The sequence below is a fragment of the Apostichopus japonicus genome, chromosome 19 (genome assembly GCF_037975245.1).
Source record: "Apostichopus japonicus isolate 1M-3 chromosome 19, ASM3797524v1, whole genome shotgun sequence".
Taxonomy (NCBI): domain Eukaryota; kingdom Metazoa; phylum Echinodermata; class Holothuroidea; order Aspidochirotida; family Stichopodidae; genus Apostichopus; species Apostichopus japonicus.
The window spans coordinates 1,742,936-1,770,240 of NC_092579.1; the positions used below are offsets into that span (position 1 = coordinate 1,742,936).

The window sequence follows — 27,305 nt, forward strand, 5'->3', positions numbered from 1 at the left end:
GGCTAACACCCGTGTCATTCATTATAACATTAGTAGTCAGCCACTGATGACACTGCTCAGAATGGAGCTATCCCCCTAAGGGGTGAATTTCTGTCCCATTATAACTGGAATGACAGAGCAGAGCAGGGCAGATTCAGTTAATTCGAGATTGTTCAAGGTGTGTGGGAACACCAAAACAGGGAAATCAAAGGTTAATTAGATTTAAAGGTTAAATTTTATAGAGAGAATAACAGCAGTTAACCAAGTGCTCATCTACTTAAAACTGTTTATTGTGAACATAAATGTCACACATTCTGAGGTCATGATGTATCATGCAATTTACTTATATACTGTATTATTATTTTCATTTCTTGGAATTAGCTCAAATGTGGAATCAAAGCAGTTGGAAAGCCTTTAATGGTAGATAACAGGGGTTTTCCCCTGTAAAGGGAAGTCGTGTGTGAGTGGAACGTGCAAAAACATCAACTAGTATCGACTGAAAACAAGTGTGATTTTTTTTCTTTTTAATTGTTTTGTAATCTATTTCCTCTGCAGATAATGTGTCAACACTGACACTAACTTTTATCTTCAATTTCCAGCATCTATTTGCTAAAATCTTGATGACACTGGCCTCTCCCAAGACTCAACCAACTCACCTCTATGAATAATTTTCAGTTCTCTCTTCAAATAAGTAAGTGCTTTGACAGTCTGCAAAAGAAGAAAATATTGCAACATATTAGGTAAAATAAGAAGATTGATACAAGACTACTATCGAATATATATACAGGCTTAACAGACGGGGGGGGGGGGGGCTTTTACCAGCCTCACGTGGATTCTAAGGCCCACTTCCTTTATGGATGCTGTTTTACTTTACCGAACCAGGTTCCATATACGTGAAGAGTGAAACCGAAGGTAGAAGATTTTGAAGTCCTTCCAGGAATGTAACTAAAACAATATAACCAATTACTAAAGCCCTGCAATGAACTTTCTGAAAACAAGTTGTGATTAAATAGATTTTTAGAGGAGAGGGCTGTCACAAAATACAGTCCCAAATGTGCCACCTGTTTTTATTTTATTCCCGATTTCTTCAAACAGTCCATCCAGTTCTTTTTTTACAGTTCTTCAAAAATCTTTCCACACACCTGTATCCCATGCCACAAATGTTCTTCAGGGTAAATACAAATTTGATGCAAGATTTAGACACTCATAAAACTGATTGTCTGAAAGATGGAACTTTTGAAGCGCCGTGCCGTTTGACTGTCCTGTCCCTCAGAATCTATCAGAGCTGTGTCTTTACAAATTGTTTTCGGGTTTATACAGAAATTTATTAGTCGCAACGTACAGTAGGCGAGAAACATATATTGCAGAACTTGAGAGTGCTGGAAGGCCGGACAGGCAGTATCTACTTAAAGGTCTTGGGGTGCCATCCAAGTAAACCTGACAAATAATGGTGTGCCAATTGAAATGGATAGCCTTTGGGGAAACAATATCACAGGCTGTTGCACAAGATAAGCTTAAAGGGGATGTAACTGGGGGGTTTTCTGCACCGCAATGATATTTTCACCCTTTTATAGTCATAATAAGTATACGGAAGATATTTTTGGAGATTTTTGACCTTGTGGAAGAAAAAAACTGGCAATTTTAACATGTTAAGCTATAGGTCCAATGGGATTAATCTGTAATGCAAGTACACGAATTTGCCAAAAGAATGTTGGTCAAATCAAGAACGAAATTCCAGACCTGCTGAGCAGTGTCGGCCGTGAGTAGAGTAATTATTTATAAATTCCACGTCCGCAGAAATATTCTGTGGAATGTAACGTAGAAGCGAGTTTCCGGGGGTGATTCCAATTACACAGCAACGATTCTTTGGGTGGTAGATTGAGACATTTTTCGGTGGCAGAATGAGACTAGTAGATTCGATTGAGGACAGTGATTGGTCACCACTGTACAGTAGGTCAGTGTCAAAATGTTTATCAGGTAACTCTAGACACAGAAGAGGAGAGTGCAGTAATATCAGGAGACAGGTAAGTGAATGAATTGAGGTCTCTCATTTTCATGCAGAGGAGATGTTTTTTCTTGGTCCAAAATACAGTAGGTTAAAAAAGTGGGTTAATATTAAAAATTCTTCCTGAATCTTCTGTCATCTTTTTCAATTATGGAACATTTCTGCCATGTCAGCAATACAGAATATATCCCGATAAATTTGACAACCTGTGAACAGACCACCTTAAATGACCCTTGCGCTACATTCAACCCTGACTCCTACTGAAATTCTTAATGACACATTGTGAATGGGAAGGGTTCTGTTGAATGTAAGACTTGATTATATAGGCTTCAGACACAGTCTAAGGTGGGATGAGTGAGTCAGATTTACTCACAGCGACAGTGACTTTGCCGAGGATGTGCTCTGGTATCCTCTGTGAGATGATCTCGTACACAAACTTGCAGACTCTCTCTAGTGATGCATCCATTAACTCCATGCATATCCAGCAGTCACCCTGATGATAAGTAAGAAAGATAAACAGCATTAAAACTACAGGTTAGACATATACTGTTCTGTAGGGTCAGGCATGGCTAATCTCATAAGATTCTTCAGGGATACAGAATCCAGAAGGAAGACCTCTTTGGGTTGAAATTTGATGAATTACTACTTTATTAGAATGTAAAAATTTTTGTATATTTGATGAAAGGGAAGTGAATGTTCCAAAACTGACCTGGTTTGCAAATGTTAGTACAAAAATGTAGTCCACAATGACTTCAATATTACACTAACATGCATGTCTCTAACACTTGATTTAATCTCTATTTAACAAGCACTCTAGACATAGCAACTTTAAGAAAACTCAACCAAGGTAGAGCTTGGGCAAAAAGACCAAACAATCCCAAATGATCCACTCTCAATCCCTAATTGTCTTAAGGTTATCAACCTCTTTGCTGATATACAAAGAAATAATCATAATAATACCTTCCTTTGGGTTCCTTGCAATATTTCTATGATAAATATTATGAAGCTTGATGATGAATCTTGAATATTTCAAACAAGTTTTGGTCAGTCTGGCTGGGTTAATAAATTCTCAAAACAGAATGAATTACCTCTTTAAAGAGTGCCCCGTAGAACTTGATAATGTATTCACAATTACTGCTCTCCTTGACAACATTCAGGTCCATCAACAGCTGATGTTGCTCCTTCTCATCTACCGTGGAACGAATTCTCTGACGAAGGCGAAGAAGGAAACAAACAGAAATCACGCTTTATATGGAGGTCTTTGAACCTGGACGGCCTGTATCAGACATTCAAGGACAGACAATGTGCTAGGAAATTCAATCAGACTAACCACTGTAGAACTTCCAAGAAACTGATCATACCTAAAGTAACGTGAAACATTAATACAGAGAATAGCTTTTTAAAGTAGCTAGATGTGTTTATCGATTAATTACACTACTTGTAAGCAGGTTTTCAAATTTGGGCTACTTACTGGCTAAATGCCAGTGGATTTTGATGCTTGCCAGTACTAGAAAAGAAGGCAGTTAATTCTTCTGCCAGTATAGACATTTAAGAATGTAAGCACATGATAGGTCGATTAACAATACTGTCCGTGAAAATGTCAGCATGATTCCTGTACCTAACATAGCCCTTTACTACTACTTCATTTCTGGTCAGCAAATGCATATTGAGTTGCTCTCATAAGCCAGTACAGTGACTGATGTGTGTCATAATTCAGAAAAAATGCCAGGGAGAACTTGATTGCAGCCAGTAGATTTTTCTAAGCACAGTTTGAATGTTTGGCAAGTGGTCAATATATTGAAATTCTAGGCTTGATGATGCTTATTATTTTTGATACACTTGTTCTATATTTGGTCCAAACAGCTCACTGCACCTCGTACTGTAACCATGTACAGTACAGTACATACCTCATTGCTATTGGTCAAGACAAACTGAATATTCATCTATACACAGAATAACTTACAAATGTACATGTCCAATAGACAGTAATTACACATACAGTGATTGCCTTAGGTTATGTCAAAATGTCAAGTCTTCAAAAGAACAAAAATGTGATCTTATTATAAGAGGTATTAAAAACAACGTTTATTCATTGCTTTTCAACCAGGGTGTTGTATCTTGCTGCTGGCACAAACTTGGTTTCGTAACGTTATGTAGAGAATATTGTCATGGATATTTATAGAAACATCACATATGTAAAAACAACGTACACGATAGCTGCGTGAGAGGTTAATTTAATTTTGATCTCATCGGCAAACATTTCAATGGCATTCTGCTAATAATCTTTCAATGGACTGCACATGTGCATGCATGTGCCAAATTGCATAGCATGTTACATCTACAGCAGATCTGCAACACTAAAGGTGACAAAATAGCCTACAACCGACTAATCATCGCCATGGATACATAAACGGCATTCAAGTATGCAGACAGTATTATTGTTAATATAGTCAGAGGCTCCTAAAAAACATTATACCTGCAAATTCTGTCAAGGGAACCTTGTTATGTAGCAAATGTTAAATACTATTGCGGACTTGCCAAGGTTTTGGCCAACCTTTAATTTCATACATTGAAATATGAAGTAATATCATTAAATTTGACTAATATCAAGAGTCACTTTAAATTGTGCTTTAATACTCATAGTATGAGAATGGTAATAGATCTGATGCATTTTCCTGTTCAAATTTCAGATAAACATTAGCCCTAAAATGGAATCATTAATAACAATACTATAGGAGCCTGAGGATATCTTAAAAATTTGAAAAAATCTCTATTTTCTGTATAAAAAAAAATAATTACAAGTCAAGCTTTTGTAAAACTTGATGACCAAAAATTACAAATTTGCTGTCTGAAATAAACAAAAAACTTTTCTTCAGCAGGGTAGCAGAACTGTATCTTAAATATACCCACTGCACACACACACACAGCAAGCACTAAATATATCACCGTTCACCCTCAGTGTCAGTATAGAGAAAGTGATGATAATCATTTATCACAAACACCATAATGATGATGGTTTGTTTATGCTCAGATATACAAGAAGAGCATACATTGGTAATAAATTATGTCATCTCGCCCCCCCCTCCCCTGCAGGAGAATTCTTGACTATCATTGACAGCTAAACTGAAGAACCATTAGAGAGTTCAGAGTGGCTTGTTGCTTGAGGGAAATAGACATGCACACATACAAAAGATTTAGCATGTTTGGCATGCTTACTATAAGTAGTGTGTACCATCAGTAAAAATATGTTTTTGTATTCTTTTCTCTTGCTAAGGACCCTGTCAGAAGATTGGTTTATGTCATGAAACATTTGGAGAACGTCTACACGAAGAATCACCAATATTTAGCTGTAAACACTAACAACAATAAACAAGAGCATCAATGACGCAGTATCTCAATACTGGAAGTTCTAATTTCGATTCCTAATTTCATATCGTTGCTCTGTCTCTACAATTATCATTATCAATCATGATACAACAAATATAGAACTTGCATTTACACTACTTTTCCACGAATAGTCTCTGCAGGTTACACTTCATCCTGTGAGTGTTGCGAGTGTCGTTGTAATACAAGGCTCTTAGGTATCCTTTTGTTTGTATGCTTTTTAATATTGATAAATGTAAGGTAATGCACATTGGTAGTAGTAAGCAAAAGTTTACATACAATCTTAATGGTGTGGAGTTACAGGAGGTCTCTGTTGAAAGAGACCTAGGTATCTACATTGACTCATCTCTGCAACCTTCTAAACATTGTCTTGAAGCTGCTAAAAGAGGTAATAGGGTTTTAGGTATGATCAAGGGGAACTTCAGTTTTCTGAAAGAGGACATCGTAGTTAGGCTTTATAAGCAATTGGTTAGGCCTCATCTGGAGTATGCTGTGCAGGCTTGGAACCCTTAATTTGCTAAGGATAAGTACAGAGGAGGGCTACTAGGATGATTAGTTCATTAAAGGGGGTTCCTTATTATAGGCGGTTACAACTGTTGAATCTCACCACACTGGAGCTTAGAAAGTTACGTGGGGACTTGATCCAGGTTTTCAAGATTGTTAATGGTTTCGACAATTTATCCTTTACCGACTTTTTCTTGTTTGCTAACAGTAGTTGTACTAGAGGTCATTGTCTTAAACTCCAAAAGTCGCATAGTAGGATTAATATTCGGCATACCTTTTTTTCTAATAGGGTTGTGAATGAGTGGAATGGTTTGCCTGAGAAAGTTGTACTTGCAAGTAGTGTGAATGGGTTTAAGAATGCTTTGGACAAGCACTTAGAGCATTGTAATCGGGTCTGAGTGTCTGTGTCTTCAGTTTTTTCCCTCTCTTTATAGGGTCCTTGATGGGGACTTAAGTGTCCCTCCTGATCCTTTTTTCTACTAAACTAACTAAACTATCAAATCACCTCTGGATTTTTTTTTTTTTTTTTACAAATTTCCAAAATACGTAAATATGACATCCTACCTTATCAGCACTGTGCTAAGCGAATGGCCTAACCACCTCGACGTGTATGTCAACTGTTAATGGCTTGAAATGGGCTTAGAATACTTACTCAAAATATCCATCTCAAAAAGCATCTCAGACAAACAATCCATCTTCAATCTTTACCAAAGTGTAAATTTTAATTACATATTGCATACATTCCGACATTATTTTGTGCTTATTTTCAGTATTTTACCTTTTTTGAACAAAAAGAAATGTTACGAACTTGAAGTTAAACATACCTAATTCGTTACCTATTAAACTCCATGCAAGTTCAATTAGAAATGTATGCTAAGGCCAATCAAACTGGAAAGCAAATTGTACCATCGTAACTTGTTTAATATTACTCTAGAATGTTACCAGATTGATGTAAAGAAATAATAACAACTAGAAACTACTCCAATTAAAATACGACATTCCCTCTTTAAGACATAGCACATACCTTCCAAACAAATGCCGATTTCCAGCAAATTGAAAGTTGTAAACTAAGCTACGATTTTTTTTTTTTTTTTTGCAAACCTATCGTTAGGCTACATTTCCCATCGACTTAGTGTGGTGGTTAGGCTAACATGTGGTCGAAGGTTGCAGTATTTCATGGATATTTTAGTTTGAGTTAACTGCGTCACAATTTCAGCGAATAAGGAGATGCTTAGGCAAGATTTTCCGTTGACTATGTCTGGTGTTCGGGTACCATGCGCGACGATAGCAACTAAGAAAGTATGTTAAAAGCTACGCAAAGTATTTTTTTTTTTTCACAACAATGGTTGGACTACAAATTAAACGTAGCAGTCAGCAGTACAAAAATGTGTATTAGCGTGCAATACACTACACACGGTACAGAAAAATTGGTCGCGAGGGTAGCCATTTCGTATATCTAACATGTAGCTGCCATGAGTTTGGCCAATCTGCTACAAACCATGCTTGGAGGCGGGGCTTAATCATCAAAAACAGGAAAACGTGGGCAAAAGTTCCCTACAAACAAGTTTTGGAGCGTGTGCAAAAAGGCATGACACAAACTGTGTTTCGGCCCGATTTGGACATAAATCGGTGAAAAAGTCATAGAATGAGATATAATTCTGGAATAAAAAATAGTAACTTTTGTAGGCCATTATGATATATGCTTGCTCTGGAAATTCCAGAGAAAAAGAACTTTGTATGAAGACGCTGAAAATTTTTTAAGAGAAGAGAGAGTCCCACTAACTGTTACAATATCTCTATACATGTAATGTATTGAGATAAAAACAATGTACTGTACAGCACAGAAGGCCTTCCTGATTTTCATCAAGTGCTGTTTATCTTTTTGGCATATTTGTTTCAACATTAATTGCTAAGAATGAGAATGTATGTTGCTAGTTTTAATTGTGAGCAAGTTAGAGAAAGAATTCAAGAAATATGATGCATCAACACAGAGCTGTACTGTATGTCAATAATGACTAACTCAAAAAAATAATAATTAAAATCCTAAACATGAAATGGTGAATTCTGAGTCATATTTAGGATATGAATTAGTTGTCTACAGGGTATATGGGTTGTGTGTTTTAACCACTTCAACCTGTTTGTATGGGGTTGAAGGGGGGTGGGGGATTAAATATCCCCATACACCTCTAGATCCACTATTGCCATCTATAGTACCTACTCAGTCATGGAGTCATATTTGTTCTTTAAGTTGAGTTTATCTTCCTGACAGCAGACAACAGCCAACAAAACCGAGCAACATGGCTTCCAGGGTGTTAGACTGAAGGCAAGGGAAATTATTAGGGAAACAAATTATGTGCCTTGCAATCTATGGACACTGTAACACAGGGGATTCCTGTATGTATTAATAACCTCTGTTCATACAACTTTTGACAGCCCCAAACCATGCCTCTACAATTACATACAATCTGATTTTATATTCTGTTGAAAATTATTTCATTCAAAATGCATTGAATGCACTGTACTCTGTAGTGCCGTAGTTTTAAAGACCAACTATGGAGACTTTTCGATGAACATATAATCCCACCATTTTGCATGTATGTAATCCTTATTCCAATTACATTGCTGTAATTAACTTTACCAATTTCGGACGTTAAATACGTGAAAAATGGGAAGAAAAGTCAGCTTTTTATGAAACCTGTTTCAGACATTCCTGAAACATTCCGAAGACATCAGGTGACCATGTGACGTCACTGTTTGTATACCTCACTCACAACAATACTTTTAGTGTGTAAAGTTGTATAGTTGAGCTGCCAAAAACATCAACGATATTACTCCTTTTCCCCCGAAATGCCACAATTCTGTGTTGTTGGAGGTTGCAGTTATACCTCATCCAACAAAAGCATCAGCTTTTTTAGATTTCCGAGTAAAAGAACCGACGTAAAACGCCGCAGACTTTGGATCAATTTTTGAGATCCACGCGGAAAGATTTTTCAGCACCCTGAGTATCACATGCCCATGAGTCCACATGCATGACCCTGCCTCTGTGTAAGCTGCAAATGTCTCATTCTGCGAAAGTTATATTGTCGATAGCTGTGTCGGACCATGGCCGGACATAGCTAATGTGAAATTGACCGTAAACAAGCTCTGGACGTCCTTACATGTAACATTATATCACGCAATTGACAGTATAATATTTACCGTAAGAGATGACCGTGTATATACGGTGCCTATATAGGGTAGCATTGTTAGTACATGTATGGCTCACAGCATGCGTAAATAGTCATGCTATAGGATTTCATCACATTTATCTTTTTCTTTTGTTGTATTCCAGTATCGTGAGTTCGTGATACATTGTGTTATATTGTCCGTTATGTTTATTCCAGCATCTGCATGGTCCAAGGAGTTGGATAAAAACGGTTCTATGTAGCGATCGGACGTTTTATTTCGTTAGTGACTGTCTTGTGATTGTGGGATGTAACTGGTCAAGGCCTGTTTCAACTAGACCTAACTCTATGGAGTTACACAGAGTCACGGTAGTATTTCGCCCAGGATTGAACGAGAAACGTGGATTTGAATATTCACTGCTAAATTTTGTTTATTGAAAGGATACTTTTTCTGTGTTTGTACTTTTGGATATTAAAACAAGTAAGTACTATGTTCAGCTGAAGCTTAGTCATGTATATGCTACCCTGGTCGATTCGGGTCAGCATCTTCTCGTAGTTGTTCGATTATGTTTAGTGTCTTTTTGGTAATTTGTTGACAGTAACGTAAGCCATTTTCCCGTCACATATCACGCATGAGGCATCTTTTAGGTCTATTCTTCTGTTCAGTTTATGGTATCTTGCGATCAAATTGTATTATGGAATCGCCAAGCTGCTTGCCAGCATGTTCTACAGTATATTGTACCGTACGGACCTATTGACGCTCCGCTATGTAAAAGACGCTTCCATTTGAGTGGAAATTTTGCTAATGAAATAACCAATTTAACTAAAATTTCTGCTTATAATTGTCTTAAAACTAGTTGTTAACCTTCATGTGTTCTTGTTTTAAGCTAACAGCTTTTCAAACGCTCGAAATTGGAAGTCAAAAACAGTACAATTGATCGCTATCTGTGTACAAACAGTGCCTATATCAGCGTTTGATTTTCGCGGTATACAAACAATGACGTCACACGGTGACCAGAGGCTCCTTTGGGTCAATCTCTGTTTTCAGACATTCCAGAGGTTCATGTCACGTGACTACCCAAAATGTCCACTTTCGTGGTCGTTTTTGATGGGTAATAGTAGGTTTTCGAAGATTATTTTTTACACATAGTGATTATGGGTATGTAAACTCCTAAATTAATGGAAAATCCCCCCCAAAAAATTTGCCTCCATAGTTGGTCTTTAAAACGTTGCAGCTCAAATGAAACAGTTGCATTCATAGCATACTTGCAACTGGTTAAACTACAGCTTATCACATAATTGGTATTTCTTTATAAATAAACAGACAAGGAGAATCCTTCTCTGGGCGATGCATGTTTATTTATCCATCACGATCATCAATTTCAACTACTGTACATGTATGACACAAACCATACAAGTTCCTCTTCCAATATTTAATGCAACCAGAGGCAACAAACCTCAGCGGATGCAAGCAAGTACAGTAAGATTTAAAGGAATGCTTAAATTACTACAGTAGCTGTAGTATTAATCCCACTTGTAGCTGACAGGGAGGTTTCCCATCTCAGATTGATTTTGACTCAAAGACATTCGGTTCAATATGTAAGCCTACTTGAACTTTAATAAAACGTAAAAGTTAAAGAGAGAATGGGTTTTATACTGTATGCTTCAAGTGCAGTGTAATTTGAACTTAGATCAGTGTATGGATTGTTTAGTATAGATACAGTAGGAAGAGAGAAGCTTACAGTGAAAGGTGAAACTGAAGAGAGCTCAATTTGTTTAATTCTCTTGCGCAGTAAGTTGAGCAGCATCTGTGTATAGACAGAAGAATCTGTGTATACACAGTTGATGAATGTACATGTATGTATATATACCTGACCAAAGAAGTTTTAATGTTTTTTAAGCATGGCTAACTTTTGAAATTATGATACAAAAAGTTTGACACTGTATTTTGAAATGATCGGGTTGGAAATTTGTTAAAGCAGATATATATACTGTATGTCCAGTAGTAATCTATTATCCATTTACAAGTTTTACCTGTAGTCTGCACTAAACAGGAACACGGTTTGAGTGCAACAATCTACTGTAATAGCATACAACCACCGTGGGCTAATCAATGGCTTACAGTATGTGTAAATACTGAGTATGGTATGCCTAGGTTCCTTAGCCTACCATGTACAGTATCATACTGCAGATTCCACTTACATGCAGTAAACAGTAGTACTTACCTACAGTACCATTAACAAATTAAATTATTCTTTCCCACCATCCTAGACTGCAAACATTTAGCAAGCAATCATTCACATCTATTTTGTATGCACGATACAGTACTAAGTAATAAAAGCCAGATTACACAGTTAAAAACTGATTTTAATTCACACATAATTAATTTATTGGATTTCATAGACTGTACACGCAGTGCGTACTGTAGCCTGTACATTTCTGCTGTTGACTTTTCACAATGTTAATTCTCTAACAGTAAATTTGATCTATGTAGATATATCATGGCTGATCATATCATAGAACTTGTGAGCTTCCCATGAAGAGATTTTATCATCCAGCAATATTTACAGGTTTAGGAGCATCATGTTATTCAAAAAAAAAATAATAATAAAAATAAATAAATAAAAATCTCATCAAACTAATGAGTTTCTGAATGGTCTCTCCGATGATTTCATAGTTTAGGTGATTAAAAGAAACATTTTGTCCCTTAATTAAGTCAAAACAGTAAACAAACAATGGAAAACTGATTGGGAAATTATAAACAATGGGGAGAGAGCAAAACAAATCAAATAAATGGCTAGGAGATTGGAACCAGTGACCTTTATCTAGATATTAAACAAGCCCTTTTATTACGTTTACAGCACATGAACGCTGAAAAACTCCAGACACCTCACTGCAGTTGCAGACTGGGTCATCCTGGTACATCACACAATATAGAAATACGATACATATAATATTTACAGGTAAAGTGAAAAGAAAAAGGAGGGAAGCACCCTTACACACCGCAGAAAGAGATACTGTAAATTGTATCCCTTTCTAATTAATATAAAATATATTGATTTTATGCAACAATATTTAGAGAGCTCTCAAGGACATTCAACTTATTTCATTCCAGACAGGGTATTAATTTTATTCATTCTATTACTTTGCAGACAGTGCTAAACTGCGAGCTCACATATACTATTGATTTTAAACAACAACAGAAATATAGATCATGGACCAATCAAAGTGGGCCAATCAAAGTTTACCAATTCAGTAAAGGACTCGATCTCACTAATTGTTTGAGACGGTAATTAGTTTGCAGGTTCATAAATTATTGATTTTGTACAATGATATTTGATATTCACAGTGTAAATGTTTAAGTTGTGTTCAGAAATGCCTTCAAAAATGTGATTTGAGAAAAAGTGAAAGTGTTTTTGACAAATTCACTAATTAAATCAAGCTATCAGTTAATTAATCATCAGCATACTTCATTTGGATTTTTCATCACTATATGTAATATTGTAAATACAGTTACAATGCTATAAAACGAAGTTTGTCAGGTTGTCTTGTAACAATGATGAATTACACCCTTTATGTCCTGCACTAAACTGTCTTCTTATTAAAGCCAAAAGAAATTTAAATAAGTCCTCACATCTTGCCAAATATAGAATATTATCATTTGCTGCAGCAAAATATTCCCATGGTAATAAATTATTCTAGAGCTACATAAATATGGTGAAATATATTACTTGTTTTATTCCCTGTTGATGGGAAATCCAGCTCCCAACAGGTTGAATTATAAAACAACAATTTACATTCACTGTGTGTGCACTTTGGAAGCGATTATCGTCAGTATGTAAATACCATTGACTACCGTACCTTACTGTACTTCTAACATTCTAATCTATGTACGAGATCTAAGAATTCCAGGTATGACAATGACTAACTCATAACTTTGACACACAAGGTGATGCTCACCTCCACATGGTACCAAGTATCAAAGATAATCACACACAGCTAGATATATCTCTAGCTAAGAGTATCCAGGCTTTGACCCATGCTGCTGATCACCATCCATTTTAAAAAACAAAAATTCAATCCCTCCCCTTCCCTCCTCCTCCCCAACCCCCACCAATTAAAAGGAGGGTTACGCCTTGTTTTCTTCAACTACTATGTAAAGCCTAGATCAGTTTGACCTACAGTATTTGGGTAGTAGAATGGTCAGAGTTGAAGAACTTGGAACAGATCATTCTAGATGTGGTGCAGTAGGTGAGAGTGCTCCTGCTGTGCGGAGACAGGTTTTAGAGATTAGTGGAAACAATGTTAACACTTATGCTCACCTTTACAGCCATATAGGTTGAACTCCTCTTATGGAACATCTTATTCACCGAACCAAAGTTGCCACGCCCGATTTCACCGATATCCTCCAAGTCTTCTGAAGTGAATGTATAGGTATGCTGAAGAGAGCAATATTAAAGAAATTTAAGGAATATTCTAAACACTTTCAACAAAATAACATTGGTAGCCATGTCAGGTCTGGATTTGCTGAAAAGCTTATATGTCTAATGTAATTGTATACACATTAAACCTCCCTTCACGCCTCCCTTACCCATACCCCCTTGCAAATACGACTGGATCATGTGCTCGATCAAAGCCTATGTTACTCTGGGATGTCAACAAGATCAGTTCAGAAAAACTGTCATAGAAATATATATGTCCAGTACAAACTGCACATCTTGCTATAAAGTATTGTACACACTGCATTGTTATTAAGAATACAGTACACATTTACAGTGTTTAAAGTTAAGGCTTTAGGTCATGAGTTGAAATGGAAAGGTCTACATTTTTTACCATTTCCCACATATATTGAGCCTAATTCAACGATATTCTGTATCTAGTAATATTTTTCTCTTTCCTATTTTGAGAGTTGTGAGTTTAGCAAAATACATAAAACACTGATGAAAGGAAACATGAGAAGGCCACATTACAGTGTCCAAAAGTTTCAAGGTCCCTCTAAACATGGTAGAGCAATAGTGCAGAGGTTGTGAGGAGACAGGTAAGTGTGGATGGTAATTAAATTACCACAATCAATTCTCATCAAGTTATTCATGGATGCCAGATACAGTAGTTAACCCTAGCACAAAAGACTTTAAAGCTCTTTAGCGAGAAAGCCCTTGTTGGCAGTTTGCGTAGCATAACGAGGGCGGTAGACTGGAGGTGGCTGATGAGTGAGGGTGACGTGTGGTTCTCTAGTAAAATTAGACTACTATACTGTAGTATAGGTTGGAATGAGATATGTAAATCAGAATTCAAATATATTCAAAACCCTTAAACATTTTTTTTTTTTTATTAATCTACATACAGTAAAGTTTCATATTAATAAGGAAGTCTTCCCTGAGGATGCAAAACAGTAAGGGGAACTCTTGGCAATGCATTTCTTTGAACACTGTACAAGTATATCAACCTGTTACAGTTTCTATTTACCATTAGCTGCACTGCTTAAATCTATGGGAGACTGTGTACAGCATGTACAGTGTTAAATCAATTTTTGAACTCTAAAGATACATACACACAAATGCTTAATGCAGCGTACAGACTATATATAGTGACCTCCATACATAGTCATGCACACTCAGGTAAAGGTTGAAACATGCATGACTGGGGTTCCATAATGGAGTGAAAGTGAAATTAGAGCTTAGACACCTACTGTACAAGAATGTATTAGGTTTTTACAGGAAGTTTAAAAGTTGAAATTAATGCTGTTCCTCTCATAGAAATACTGGGAGCTTTCATAGCCTAATTGCAGGCAGACAGTATTTCCAAGTTCAAAAAGGTGTCAGATTCTGTCAGCTACAGGCACCAGTGTGTGTTTTTTTTTTTGTAAGCCAGCTTTGCAAATTACCTATAGTGAACATAAGTTAAGTGAGATGTACAGATTACATACATATCTTAACCATGAGACTATAGAATTATTCCTTCATTTTGTAAATCTTTACATGTTCTCTAATGATAAAGGCTTAATTAGAATGCGTACATAAGTGTGCAGATGCACTATGAAAGATTGTTTTACTCCAAAAAAGCCAGGATATGAAGCAAGTTCCCATCATTACAGATCAGGTATGCTAGGTTTAGACATACAGTATATCACATTCCTTATGCAATATATGATTCATGTTATAGGTAGATCAGAGTGCACATGTATTGGAGACAGGTATACACTGTAAGAGATGAATGAAGCCAACTTCATGAGCATCCTGCTCTTGGTGAAATTTAATCACATTTTGCACAAAGGAGAAGAAAATTATAAAACTTACTGGTTTAGATATTTACTTCGCTCCTCGCTTACCTGTCTCCTCACAACCTTAGCACCTCATTCTACCGTGTCTAGTATGCCCTGGTAATCTTTTAACACTGTGCACCCTCAGTGACCGGTCCTATCCGGTCAATGACCTCCCTTCTCATTCTACCATCCAAAGTGTTTACTCATGCGTTTTCGTAGTGGATTCAAATCCTCCGAAAAAATGCCCGGATTATATTGGATTATTACCTTCTTTACATCCTATTGGATTTCTAAGGGTTTCAACAGCCTATTACAACCTGATAAGTATCCTTTTCTTATAGGGAAGGGAGTTTGGAGGCTGTTTTTAGTGTGCAACTCACGCCTATGTGTTCGTTTTTTATTAGCGTAACGTTATTTTCTCAGGTAGTAGTTCAGGTAAAAGATTACCAGGGCATACTAGACACGGTAGAATGCGGTGCAAAGGTTGTGAGGAGACAGGTAAGCGAGGAACGAAGTAAATATGCCTACATCTTAAATACAAAATGAAGGAAAGTAATTTTAATCTAAAATTGATAACATTTGCCTTTATTATTATCATATTCGTTGTTATATAAGATGCAGAAAACAAAGGAATTTATTTATCAGTCCTTTCTTGAATAGTTGTAGTACTGTCTGGTTTTATTCATTCTACCAGTAACGTTTCTTTAGCACTAGTATTCTCATCTTACCCTGAATATTAAGTAAACCAAATTTTTTCTGACTTTCACATCGATTTGATCTGAAATTCAAAGCTTTATGGATTTCTGTTTATAATAATAAAGAACTGGTCGCACTAACCTACACTGAAAGAACAGAGCACTCAACAAACATTTCTCCAGTTGTTTGATCTTTAAATTCTGTAAGCTCTCATTTTCAAATTAATCTATTAACAGGGGAAAGGGACTGTGCTGATAGTACTGTAAGTACTACCGTACACCCAGACAAGGGTAGTAGTAGTAAGATGTGTGCACAATCTGCAGTGATATGACTCAGAGATGCATCAACAATTTGTACTTGAACACATTAAATGAATCACTCTGCAGTAGTAATGCAATGGGTTTGTACAGAGCTGCACAGTAAAACTGTACTATAAATTTACAGTGACAGGAGTGAGGCCTGACAGTCTGTCAGTATGAATGCATATACAAGAAGCTGTTACTATTAACACTCCCTGGTGTAATACACTGAGTTGTAGTTTAAAGTGCTTGTAGTTTAAAGCTATTGTAGTTTATTAAAGCTATTAAAGCTATGTAGTTTAAAGCAATTGTAGTTTAAAGTGCTTACATACATGTACATCTTGGATGATGCTGAGGTATTTTGCAATATGATTGGAGAAATTGGAGGGAATTATTGATGATATGTACATTAGTAAGTACTGTGTTAGGTGTTCCCCAGTGCACTGGATAATATAACCATCCCTTACTTACTGTATGTACAGGTAATGTTAATTGCTACTAAAGTATTTACTAGACTTTGCTAAGTAGCTGTGCTGCAGTTAGTAGACTTCTTCATAGGTCCATGCCTATCACATACTGTACAGTAAACCTTTCAACATTGTATATGTACTGTATAGATGAAGCATGCTTCCAAATGAATCAAATCTATAAACTCCATAACAAATTGTACTTGTACAATATCAGACAAGTTGAGCAGTACAATGAGGAAGATGGCACACGGGTTGTGACCAGTATACAGTCCCGGTTATAGATAAACAATTGACCAGATTACTCTAGACGAAACAGACAGTACATTAGTAAGAATGCTGTAGATATGCAAAGACAGGTAAGTGAGGTAAATGTTCAGCATATTGCAGTGAAGCTCTTGAATCAGCAATTAAATGATGCTATACACACTGTATACTTATACAGTCAAAGACTGCACGCACAGCAGCATGGTGGGTGGTACTATGACCCACTATAGATTTAGCAATGGCCGTGCTTACTCATCGTTAAATTGATTTCTCTAATTTCTACAATCTAGCCTAAAGTTGCAATATGTTACCAACATGCACTTTTTTCGTACCTTGACAAAATTTTGACGAAACAATGGGCAATTCCCGGGGTGGTACCTTCATGAAAGATGGCGCCCAACTGGGACCCTATTATGACTCACTCTACTGAAAAAGATTGGAATAAGTCCAGAATTCACTTGGATTATCTTAACTGAGTTTATTAAAATACCATCCCTTTGTTTGAAATGCAACTATAGCAAGTAAAACAAGAAAGGTTTAAGATTTATTTAATTTAATAATCTGGGGATATTTCTTTTAATAGCTACATTGGACACAAACGAGATAACAGTCTAGCAGATAAGCCAATACAAAAGAAGTTACTTTCGACGATGATGAGATAGATAGATCTGTAAATTTACATCATCGTTCAGCTTCAATGAACTTACGAAAAGCACATTGGGACACTGACTGCAGTAGCACACTTATGGTTGGCTTACTTTCTGAGATTTGTGACAGTGCGTCATGATAGGTTCTGTTTCATGATAGGTCCTGCCTCATAAGAGGTCCCTAGACTACAGTGCTGTATATATATTACACATGCAGGTACAGTCTCAATACTGTATCCTGTGTGTGTGTGTGCATCTATATAGAAACCCTAGTACTGTAGCCTACTGTACTGTAGATATTGCACTATACATGTCTCCCTATCTAGATTGCAGTCATATTTATACAATTACAGTTCAGTAGATATATCCTGCTTGAAATGATATTCCCAGTCAAAATATAAATAACTAAATACAGTATGACACACTTTCATATGTATACACACTTTGACCTTTTGCTCTGCTTCCTCATTTCCAAGAACACTGACATTATTATAACCCTAATTAGGTAAATCTGTGTGAGAATTCTAAGTGCTAGAGTGGAAATCTTCCAGTGCATCATAGCCATGTATGAGTCAGTAGCTTGGATCAGCATTATAAATAAGTTGCCATACAGTACTGTAGCTGCTGTACTGTGCATGTATGTATTAAATAAGAGTGTGTGTTGCACAGCCAGCGGTGTAAATTGAAAATGGCTTAGTTGTACTACTGTAGATAAAATTCTACATACAGTAGGTTCATTACTATGGTAGGCTGAATCTTGTTTGACTCAACATTGCAACAGGTATCACTCATTAAGACAAACAAGTAAAAAGAAATTTAGGAGTTGTTGGGAGAGAATACAGAGTAGATATTGAGCTCAGAGAGAATGCAGTTGGATGTAGGAGGGGTGGAGAGGGAGCGTTTAGCTCAGAGAGGATGCAATTGGATGTAGGAGGGGTGGAGAGGGGACATTTAGCTCAGAGAGGATGCAGTTGGATGTAGGGGTGGAGAGGGGACGTTTAGCTCAGAGAGGATGCAGCTGGATGTACGGGGTGTGGAGAGGGGACGTTTAGCTCAGAGAGGATGCAGTTGGATGTAGGAGGGGTGGAGTGGGGACATTTAGTTCAGAGAGGATGCAATTGGATGTAGGAGGGGTGGAGAGGGGACATTTAGCTCAGAGAGGATGCAGTTGGATGTAGGGGGTGGAATACAAGGAGAAGTGTTAGCTCAGGCAGAGGAGGTGCAGTGGAAGGGGAAACAGAAGAAGGATAATTTACTGTATATTATCAGAATGCATATATCAGAGAGAGATATGAGATGAGTGAATTGATTTGACAGGTTGTATACAGTGTACTAATACATTATATGTAGTACATTCCCATACTCTGGCCCCCTCTGTTGTCAGAATGTAGTCAAAATACTGTAGCTAGGTAACCTCATAAGTCATTAAATTTTGATATTTTTGAACTCTTACAGGCATAAAGCACAGTGAAATTGTGCATATCATAATGATTGCCGATTAGTGCAGTACATTCTGCAAAATCTTAGCAGTAGTACCACCCTGACATTTCTGTCAACAGTGTCAGCACAACTAAGAAATAAGAAACAAATTTCATACCTGATTCACAGAAGCTACAAACCACACCTCACACTTTACACTTCTCTCTCCTGTTATACTGTTTAGCCAACACATTCTTGTCCTTTACCTATTAGAAACCACTGATTGGGAATATGAAAGTTTCCGACAATCGGATACAAACCGTGCATTAAAGGATTTAGCACATATATTTTTGGAGATTTGGAAGTAGGAATACGTGACCTTAGATAGGGTCATTCGTGTGCAGTGCAAGAATGTTACCAGTTATTAGGATAGGGTAGACAGGTGTGTATAGGTAAAGGAGATTTGGAAGGAGGAGTACGTGACCTTTGATTGGGTCATTTGGGTGCAGTGCAAGAATGTTACCAGTTATTAGGATAGGGTAGATAGGTGTGTGTAGGTAAAAGGAGCCTTGGAAGAGGAGTAAGTGACCTTAGATAGGGTCATTCGTGTGCAGTGCAAGAATGTTACCAGTTATTAGGATAGGGTAGACAGGTGTGTATAGGTAAAGGAGATTTTGAAGGAGTACGTGACCTTTGATTGGGTCATTTGGGTGCAGTGCAAGAATGTTACCAGTTATTAAGATAGGGTAGATAGGTGTGTGTAGGTAAAAGGAGCCTTGGAAGAGGAGTAAGTGACCTTAGATTGGGTCATTCGTGTGCAGTGCAAGAATGTTACCAGTTATTAGGATACAGTAGGGTAGATAGGTGTGTGTAGGTAAAAGGAGCCTTGGAAGAGGAGTAAGTGACCTTAGATAGGGTCATTCGTGTGCAGTGCAAGAATGTTACCAGTTATTAGGATAGGGTAGACAGGTGTGTGTAGGTAAAAGGAGCCTTGGAAGAGGAGTAAGTGACCTTAGATAGGGTCATTCGTGTGCAGTGCAAGAATGTTACCAGTTATTAGGATAGGGTAGACAGGTGTGTGTAGGTAAAAGGAGCCTTGGAAGAGGAGTAAGTGACCTTAGATAGGGTCATTCGTGTGCAGTGCAAGAATGTTACCAGTTATTAGGATACAGTAGGGTAGATAGGTGTGTGTAGGTAAAAGGAGCCTTGGAAGAGGAGTAAGTGACCTTAGATAGGGTCATTCGTGTGCAGTGCAAGAATGTTACCAGTTATTAGGATACAGTAGGGTAGATAGGTGTGTGTAGGTAAAAGGAGCCTTGGAAGAGGAGTAAGTGACCTTAGATAGGGTCATTCGTGTGCAGTGCAAGAATGTTACCAGTTATTAGGATACAGTAGGGTAGATAGGTGTGTGTAGGTAAAAGCAGCCTTGGAAGAGGAGTAAGTGACCTTAGATAGGGTCATTGGGGGTGCAGTGCAAGAATGTTACCAGTTATTAGGATACAGTAGGGTAGATAGGTGTGTGTAGGTAAAAGGAGCCTTGGAAGAGGAGTAAGTGACCTTAGATAGGGTCATTCGTGTGCAGTGCAAGAATGTTACCAGTTATTAGGATAGGGTAGATAGGTGTGTGTAGGTAATGGAGACAGGTATACAGTATATGTGAGGAGTGAAGTAAATTGGAAAAATAATATGTCAAGTTCTACGAGGTGTCATTGAACATTAAATTTGCCAGTAAATGATCAAGTACGGACCCATTCATAATTTGCTTTTCTTCCTTCTTTTTCCCTATTCAAATATATGCAGTAGTCCCACACATAGCTAGGCATAGCTTCTAGAGTACAACTAGAAAACAGCAATCACAGAATAAATACTATAAACATAGTTTCCATTCTTCTTCCTGCATTGCAGATAGTGTTGGATGTTCACAAAAGTAAAACATTAGTTTTTTTTTTTTTCTTCAAATTATGGCTAAACCCTTGATCTGTGTTCCTACTGTATAGGTACAAGCAGAATGCTAGTAGACAATTAAAACATGCAAATTAAGTTATCACCACAATGACAACCCTCAACTGGGGTAATTAGATTCTACCTCTTGGTTTGTCCTTTTAATACCCTGAGGGAATCACCGAAACAAAATGTGATGGAACAAAATATCATTTAGCCATATATGCATAATTCTGTATCATTTCCTTCCTTAACCTGATGACTCAACAATCCAGTTTAATACTACTGTAACATGCAGCTTTGTACAACATCGCACTGCCAAATGTATGTACAGTGCTGTACAGTAGGCCTGTATGATAATGGGTGATAGGCCAGCTACTGTGTGAATCTCAACTTTCACTTTATTTGGTGTCAACAGGAATATTTACAAGTACAGACCTAGTATACTGTACAGTGTGCAAACCTACTCACAACATGTGTGCAACTTGTCTCATCAGATTTGATATTAAGAAAGAAACACACTGTACAACTACTCTTTCTTACCACAGCTTAAAGGTTGAAAGAAATTTTATTTCAAATATCAACAGAAATTTCACAGAGCATGTAAGCTAGCAGCTTAGAATATAATTGTGGACAAAAAACAAAATTGAGAAAACTTGCTCTATATTTGGCATTCTTTCTCACAAACTTTAAAGTGATAAGTTCTCTGGTACTTCCTTTACTTTACTTTATACACTCAAGATATTATCGTCCAAGTTAACAGTTTGGAGATTTATGATCATCAATACCCCTATACCTGTCTCCAGTCTACTTATGCACTCCAGTCTTCTACCTGTAGCATTTTAACTTGGTAATGTTGAAACACTGCTTCCCCTAACCCACAGACTCGGCTCTGCCCACACAAAGCGAACGCAAAGGGCAGAAATGGATCTAAAACATAAGACAATGCAGGTCCCCCAAAACACAGTGTAAGGTAGGCTACAGTACCGTGTGGAAGTAACCTAACAATTGAGCTGCATGGAATGCAATAAGCGGTGAGAGGTCCATTGTTTGGTCTGGGCAAGCAATAGCTGTAAACCTAGTTAATGCTTTTCACCTCGTCTTGTCTTGTTAGGATGGAAACACATTCAGGAAGAAACATGAGAAATAAGGATTATCCAGCCCTGTTAGAAACTGAGGAATTTGCCAATGTTTTTTGGTGCAAAAAAGCCAGTTTCATTGCACGTCACACACGTGACCGACCTTTATATGACCTCTGCCACCACATGAATGTTCTGATTTTTTCTATAAAGCTATATGGTTTTGTCAAAGAGTCCTCTAGTGCATACTTAAGTACTACAATCAACCCAACTTTCTTTACCTAAAAGTAGTTACTTAGTGGTGAAGTGTAAATCTCCTCATTTTTCTGTCACACACGTGACCGAGAATGGCCCGGCTACAGTACTTTTTTTCAATAATTTTAAAATCTTTAGACAAATAAATAAGAATGTCCTGGCATAAATATACACTTTACTTTTAGGTTCTTACCTGGTCAGGGGGTATTGTCAAGGTTCCAGTACAGTCGGGTCTGAAATGTAACAAAGAAAATGCCATCTTATGAAATCTTGTGTAGAATAAAATCCTTAATAGTACAGTAGCTAAACGAGACTGCTGTAGGATAAACTCATTACAGTAGAGGCTTATGATTAAATCATTCTTTGAACTCTTACCCAATTTCTAAACAAGAGAGAAAAAAATCCCTTGCAGGCTAGCATTGCTTAACTACAGAACTTCCATAAAAGTCCCTTCAGAGGACTTCCTTACCGTACAATAAATAGGTATGTAGTCGCTCCCTGCACAAAACAATAACACTCCTAGTAGCTACAGTATGCTGCACGGTTGCTGCCAATTCCAATTCCTGTAAATAAAACTGTTTTCATACAGTACAGTAGCTAATAGATAAACAGGGAAACAAACAGTTGACTTACTGGAGGGATCAGGGTCTCATCCCAGTTTATATTTATAGTACGTGGAAAGTCTCAAAAATAAAATAAATAAATATTTTTCAAGAACAATGGGAGTTGCATAAATTTGGTAATTTTGTAATCTATAGTTATGTAGCAGTTACAGTAAGTAATGTATTAACCTTTTTGTGCCACTCTGACCATACCATTTAATTTTTACACATAACCTGGTATCCCTAGATCTTAACTACTAGGGATATGGCTATTACAGTCTGTACCTCACAAAAAGTTTTTCTATATGAACAGTCTAAATGCATTTAGCACTTGTCTGATTAACTCCCATTACCCCAGGCATGGTCAGTTAATGCACCTACTGTACCAATTCACTCCCCTTACCCCCGGCATGTTCAGTCAATGCACCTACTATACTGGTTCACTCCCGTTACCCCTAGCATGTTCAGTCAATGCACCTACTGTACTGGTTCACTCCCGTTACCCCCGGCATGTTCAGTCAATGCACCTACTATACTGGTTCACTCCCGTTACCCCTAGCATGTTCAGTCAATGCACCTACTGTACTGGTTCACTCCCGTTCCCCCGGCATGTTTAGTCAATGCACCTACTGTACTGGTTACTCCCGTTACCCCCGGCATGTTCAGTCAATGCACCTCTACTGTACTGATTCACTCCCGTTACCCCGGCATGTTCAGTCAATGCACCTACTGTACTGATTCACTCCTGTTACCCCAGCATGGTCATTCAATGCACCTACTGTACTGATTCAGTGTTTAATACCTCCGGCATGTTCAGTCAATGCACCTACTGTACTGGTTCACTCCTGTTACCTCCGGCATGTTCAGTCAATGCACCTACTGTACTGATTCACTCCCCTTCCCCCCGGCATGTTCAGTCAATGCACCTACTGTACTGATTCACTCCCGTTACCCCCGGCATGGTCAGTTAATGCACCTACTGTACTGATTCACTGTTTAATACCTCCGGCATGTTCAGTCAATGCACCTACTGTACTGGTTCACTCCCGTTACCCCCGGCATGTTCAGTCAATGCACCTACTGTACTGGTTCACTCCCGTTACCCCTAGCATGTTCAGTCAATGCACCTACTGTAGTGGTTCACTCCCGTTCCCCCGGCATGTTTAGTCAATCCACCTACTGTACTGGTTACTCCCCTTACCCCCGGCATGTTCAGTCAATGCACCTCTACTGTACTGATTCACTCCCGTTACCCCGGCATGTTCAGTCAATGCACCTACTGTACTGATTCACTCCCGTTACCCCCGGCATGGTCAGTTAATGCACCTACTGTACTGATTCACTGTTTAATACCTCCGGCATGTTCAGTCAATGCACCTACTGTACTGGTTCACTCCCGTTACCCCCGGCATGTTCAGTCAATGCACCTACTGTACTGGTTCACTCCCGTTACCCCTAGCATGTTCAGTCAATGCACCTACTGTAGTGGTTCACTCCCGTTCCCCCCGGCATGTTTAGTCAATGCACCTACTGTACTGGTTACTCCCCTTACCCCCGGCATGTTCAGTCAATGCACCTACTGTACTGATTCACTCCTGTTACCCCAGCATGGTCATTCAATGCACCTACTGTACTGATTCAGTGTTTAATACCTCCGGCATGTTCAGTCAATGCACCTACTGTACTGGTTCACTCCTGTTACCTCCGGCATGTTCAGTCAATGCACCTACTGTACTGATTCACTCCCCTTACCCCCGGCATGTTCAGTCAATGCACCTACTGTACTGATTCACTCCTGTTACCCCCGGCATGGTCAGTTAATGCACCTACTGTACTGATTCACTGTTTAATACCTCCGGCATGTTCAGTCAATGCACCTACTGTACTGGTTCACTCCCGTTACCCCGGCATGTTCAGTCAATGCACCTACTGTACTGATTCACTCCTGTTACCCCCGGCATGTTCAGTCAATGCACCTCTACTGTACTGATTCACTCCCGTTACCCCGGCATGTTCAGTCAATGCACCTACTGTACTGATTCACTCCCGTTACCCCCGGCATGGTCAGTTAATGCACCTACTGTACTGATTCACTGTTTAATACCTCCGGCATGTTCAGTCAATGCACCTACTGTACTGTATGTAGGACACCTAAAATTGTGTACATTGACACACACCAATGTCACATACTCTATGTGACTGACATCTCCTGTTAAATGACACACCACTCATAACCATTCACCACTTATAATGCACAAGTTTCATTTGGAGGGAAAAAATCGACACATTAACACACAAAATGCCCCACCTTTATGCATAATTACAAGTATGGGACGGTCCCTGAATGAATCCATGAAACTAGACCCTTGCTGACATTTCAAAACATAATGGGAGATCTGATACCACAGGGATGATCAATGTGAATGCTAGCGTACTCAGGAACAGACACCCAAAACTGTGAGTTGTGATCTCCCCTTTAGTGAGGCTCCTGAACTCACAACTTAGACTGTAATCATGAACGTAGTGTGAACATTCTGGTGACAGCATCCACTCAACCAGAGATCTCTGAACAAGGGCTAGAATCATCACTAACATTCATAATCTACTGTACTTTGGAAACCCCCACTTGATAGATCTCACATTCATGACATTATAGTCCTGACATCACTGGCTCAATTCAATTCCCAAGCCTGAGTGAAAATATTAAACACTTTATCTGAGTTTTTTACAGTTCATTCACAAAACAAACTTCAAAGGAAGTTGAAACCATGGGTGCTGTACCATGATTTTCCCTTCCGTTTTCAAAGACCAAAGCCACTATTCTACTGCGGGGCAAGGTGATAGACTGTGTACAGTACATATGAGTATAAAGTGGGTTATGCTTCCTGCAATTCTTTCACGAAATTCCCATACAAGATCATGTTCAACAATGCATAGCTCTGATCAATACAGTTCTCACATATAAAAAAAAATTCAATAGAGGATATTTCAAAGAATTACTGCACTCTAGGGTCATTCTTACTGCAGGAAAAGGGACTCGCATATTGTGTTACAAACGATTTGCTTTTTCTTCGGTAGTTTTTTGTATACAAACTAAATTCCACAGAATCAGTGATTTATAATTTAATTAAGAAGAGCTACTGCACAATCAATAAACAAAGGATCACTTGTTGTGCTGTCAACAATTATTTGTAGTCACCTCAATCAGTTAGTTCTAAAAAAAAAAGTTATCAATAAGGCAATTAATATTGAAAAAAAGGGCATATTTAAAGGAAAGGGTTTAATGGAAATATATCAAAGCGATGATATTTCTGTACAAACTTGAGTGCTAATTTAGTAAGTACTATATTGTATCCACTCAAGCATATACAGTATATATATACTGTAGGTTAGGTATACAGGACAAGTGCATACAGCAGTATGGTGAATTGGAGACCTGTAAGACAGAATTGAAGTAACTTGAGGATTTCCAGAACTACTTTCTTCAGGGCTTAGTCATTACATTGCAACTTGACAACCCAATATTATAATGTGACATGGACAAATATACAAACTTGTGATCTATCAAAAATGACCTTAGGAAACAAAATTCATGTCACATATGCTTTAAAAGACTATTAAAAACCACTTCTAACAGTCCAGGTGGTATTGCTATACATCCATAATTTTGTTGAGAAATGACCCTTTAAACAGTTGAAGTTCATCAGTTAAAGTGACTGGACCTTGTAGTCTAATATACACATATCATTAGATCAGTTCCTCAGAATACGGAACAAAACTCAATGGTAAATCAGGGGTCTTTAATGACCGTTAATGATACGTTTATGTATGTATATTAGATCCTCCTGCAAGCAGGAACTCACGAAGAAGCCTAATTGGCTTATCAAAGCCGCAAGCTGACCGAAGCCAGCCTCTTACATTTATATTTAACGTCCATGATTATGAATTGTTAATTGTCAACAACTCTGTAACTGGACGACATACATTAATCTGGGAGTGACTCGAACCGGGGACCTTATGATTGAAAGGCACCGGCGTTAACCACTGAGCTAACACTCAAATTATCAAGTGTTAAAAGTTTGTGGAGGACACATGGGAGTTGAATTGAAAGATGCTCTGTAGAAAGAAAAATATGTTCCGGTTGAGTACCTGTACTTTGAATTTAAAAAACAATGGATTAATATTGAATATAGGCCTGCACTGAGGAGCCAAGTAATCATCAGTACTAGAGCCTTAAAAGGAGCAATCCGAAGATTTAGAATAGTTTAAAGATGGATATCTTGAAAACCAGATTAGCTACAGAAACATTACTAACTCACTAAAAATTTTCTTTTC

The 27,305-nt window shown here is 37.9% G+C and overlaps 1 protein-coding gene across 1 annotated transcript in view; it reads right to left on the reverse strand.

The window, feature by feature from the left end:
• The window catches only part of LOC139960555 (dual specificity mitogen-activated protein kinase kinase 4-like), a 55,038-nt gene that overhangs the window by 19,702 nt on the left and 8,031 nt on the right, over window positions 1-27,305 (reverse strand). Inside the window, exons 3-7 of the mRNA XM_071959004.1 lie at window positions 22,562-22,601; window positions 13,359-13,475; window positions 3,073-3,192; window positions 2,358-2,477; window positions 636-687 (exon numbers count right to left, since the gene is read on the reverse strand). Coding sequence (XP_071815105.1) covers window positions 636-687; window positions 2,358-2,477; window positions 3,073-3,192; window positions 13,359-13,475; window positions 22,562-22,601 — 449 coding nt within the window. The remainder of the gene's footprint in view (window positions 1-635; window positions 688-2,357; window positions 2,478-3,072; window positions 3,193-13,358; window positions 13,476-22,561; window positions 22,602-27,305) is intronic.